We start from the raw sequence: 2,223 nt of genomic DNA, 5'->3' as shown, positions 1-2,223 counted from the left end.
TTTTCTGCATTTAAGCTGAGCTTAACAGACTGGACTGGACTGGACATCAGATGGAGACTTTAAGAATGCTGTATGTATAGGCAATCCAACTCGGGAGATGACTATATGTATACATACATAAGTTTAAACTCAACCAACTATTGACTTCTAACAGTCCTGCATTTTTTCGAGATTTTCCCATCAATGCCAAAGAGTTTCACAAATGAGAGAAGTGGATTGAAAAGGTTGAGGATCTCACCTTCCTAATCGGGACAATTCAGGCTCTTCGAGCAGCATTTCTTGTAGAGGTTTCCCTGTCATTTCTTTGGAGCTAAAAATACAATGGAGATAGAACAAGTCATTTTCTTGTGTTATAATCTAAAATTGAGTCAAAGTCACTCAACTGGGCTATAATGCACGTGGGCCAAACTACACTAGACAACTGAATTCAATCAATTAGTCAGTCTAACCCATGACCTTATAAACTCATATGTTCTCTCTTATATTTTCAAATTGAGACTCTTAACACAGGTATCTAGCATGGTTAGTATCGAGAAAATGAGAGAGAGTGCGGAGTATATACCAGTAAACAGATTCGTGAGATAATAGCCTGTGGTGAATGGAATAGTCACTGCCGACGTAAGTGACTACCAGAGTACCAGCATCGGTGTGGGGCCAGCTCCTTGAAATTGGAAAACGCAATATAAAAGTTCCCGGGGCTTGAACACCTCCGGGGCGTAGCAGGGAAGACTCCGCTTCTTCTTTTGTAATGAATCCTTCCATCCACTTGGGTGACAAAGAACTCCACAACGAGTTCATCTGCTTCTGAGATAACGTAAAAGCAACCGGATAAAGCCAGCACCACATCTTTTCAAAGTTTTCTTGAGAGACCATCTCTTGACAACCGGCTATTCTCCTCAAAATCTCAAAATCCTGGATGGAATACGAATGAATTTTCAAAAGTCATTGTTTTGCAATGTGATTTCTCTATGTTGGGCAGAGACTGGTGAAGGGCCAAGTCCAGCAATTGGTGGCTAGGGGAATTGTTGGGCAGAGGCCGATGAAGGGCCAAGTCCAGCACCTTGCCTCTTGAAAATGTGATGGCGGTCTATAAGGAAATAAAATTGCGCCTTCGCCACTAGCTATAGTTTTTGGCGTAGTGGTAAGTGTTTGATCCTAACGCTGTAGTTACTAACAGCAATAAAAGAAAGTGGTTCTATATGATCTCGACAAAATTAATCAAATTATGTTTTTCTTTCTTTTATGTATCAAGGGAGCTGGGGAGAGCCAGGGAGACGGGGAGGGGTGGGGTTGGTCGGTGGAATATCAATCATCCTTCAACCGCAGAACAAAGAGTGAAGGAGGGTGAAAGTCGTCATACCTGTCTTGTTAAGGATCTGGTTGCGCAGAATGTTAACTTCATGAAATGGTCCTGAAGCCCCGTTACCAGGTTATCCCAGAGGACGTTGTGGCTATTTCTCGATATAAAGCTCCAACACTTTATACCATCCTCAATAAGTCTCTTGGAGATCAGTATTTGACGCCTGAAAATAAAAGCTCCTTCATATGAAAAATTGAAAAAAGAGATATAAAGTATGCACTTGTAAGCACAAAGCCGGTGGCTAATTTGTGAATTAATTTGGAACGTCTTCTATCTTACTAGTGAAAAAATGAAAGAAACGGGATAAATGTGAATAATGAAATTAAATATCTAGGTGTTTTTCAATTTTTATCACAAGCCAATTTAATGTCCAAAATACATACCTGTGATGCGAACATCCCGAGAACAAAGAAACCTGCTCAGCAAAGCTACCGAGCGCTTCTTCTTTGTAAGTAATCGCAATTTCCTTTAGCAAAAGACACCTCTCACTGAGGCCACCGAGGCAGTATTTGAAAACAATCAGATCTGAAATTGGACCTTTGTGAGGAGAAAAGTTGCCCGGGACTGAATTTGTTGCTTCGCTGTTCTCTGAATCAGATGAGAAGTTTTCTGCTCCATCACGACTCTCTGGCCTCCCCACAGCACCAGTCTTATATGCATTATTATTGTCCTAGTTTATATACAAGATGCAAGTATCATGACTTGCCGCAAACATCTAATATGTCGATGCATGATAGCTTTGAAACAACAAGAATTACATGAAATTAACAATAGATAATGGATAAAAAAAAAAAAAAAAAAAAAAAAAAAAAAAAAAAAAAAAAAAAAAAAAAAAAAAAAAAAAAAAAAAAAAAAAAAAAAAA

General features: G+C 39.2%; 1 protein-coding gene across 1 annotated transcript in view; it reads right to left on the bottom strand.

The window, feature by feature from the left end:
- Positions 1 to 2,223, bottom strand: part of LOC116002219 (SH2 domain-containing protein B) — a 6,838-nt gene continuing 4,615 nt past the window's right edge. Inside the window, exons 8-12 of the mRNA XM_031242298.1 lie at positions 1,744 to 2,030; positions 1,361 to 1,523; positions 563 to 912; positions 239 to 310; positions 1 to 156 (exon numbers count right to left, since the gene is read on the bottom strand). Of these exons, the coding sequence (XP_031098158.1) occupies positions 138 to 156; positions 239 to 310; positions 563 to 912; positions 1,361 to 1,523; positions 1,744 to 2,030 (891 nt within the window). The 3' untranslated portion in view covers positions 1 to 137. The remainder of the gene's footprint in view (positions 157 to 238; positions 311 to 562; positions 913 to 1,360; positions 1,524 to 1,743; positions 2,031 to 2,223) is intronic.

The sequence above is a fragment of the Ipomoea triloba genome, chromosome 1, assembly GCF_003576645.1.
Source record: "Ipomoea triloba cultivar NCNSP0323 chromosome 1, ASM357664v1".
NCBI classification, from domain to species: Eukaryota; Viridiplantae; Streptophyta; class Magnoliopsida; order Solanales; family Convolvulaceae; genus Ipomoea; species Ipomoea triloba.
The sequence above is the reverse complement of the archived record's forward strand: the minus strand, read 5'-3'. Positions and strand labels throughout refer to the sequence as shown.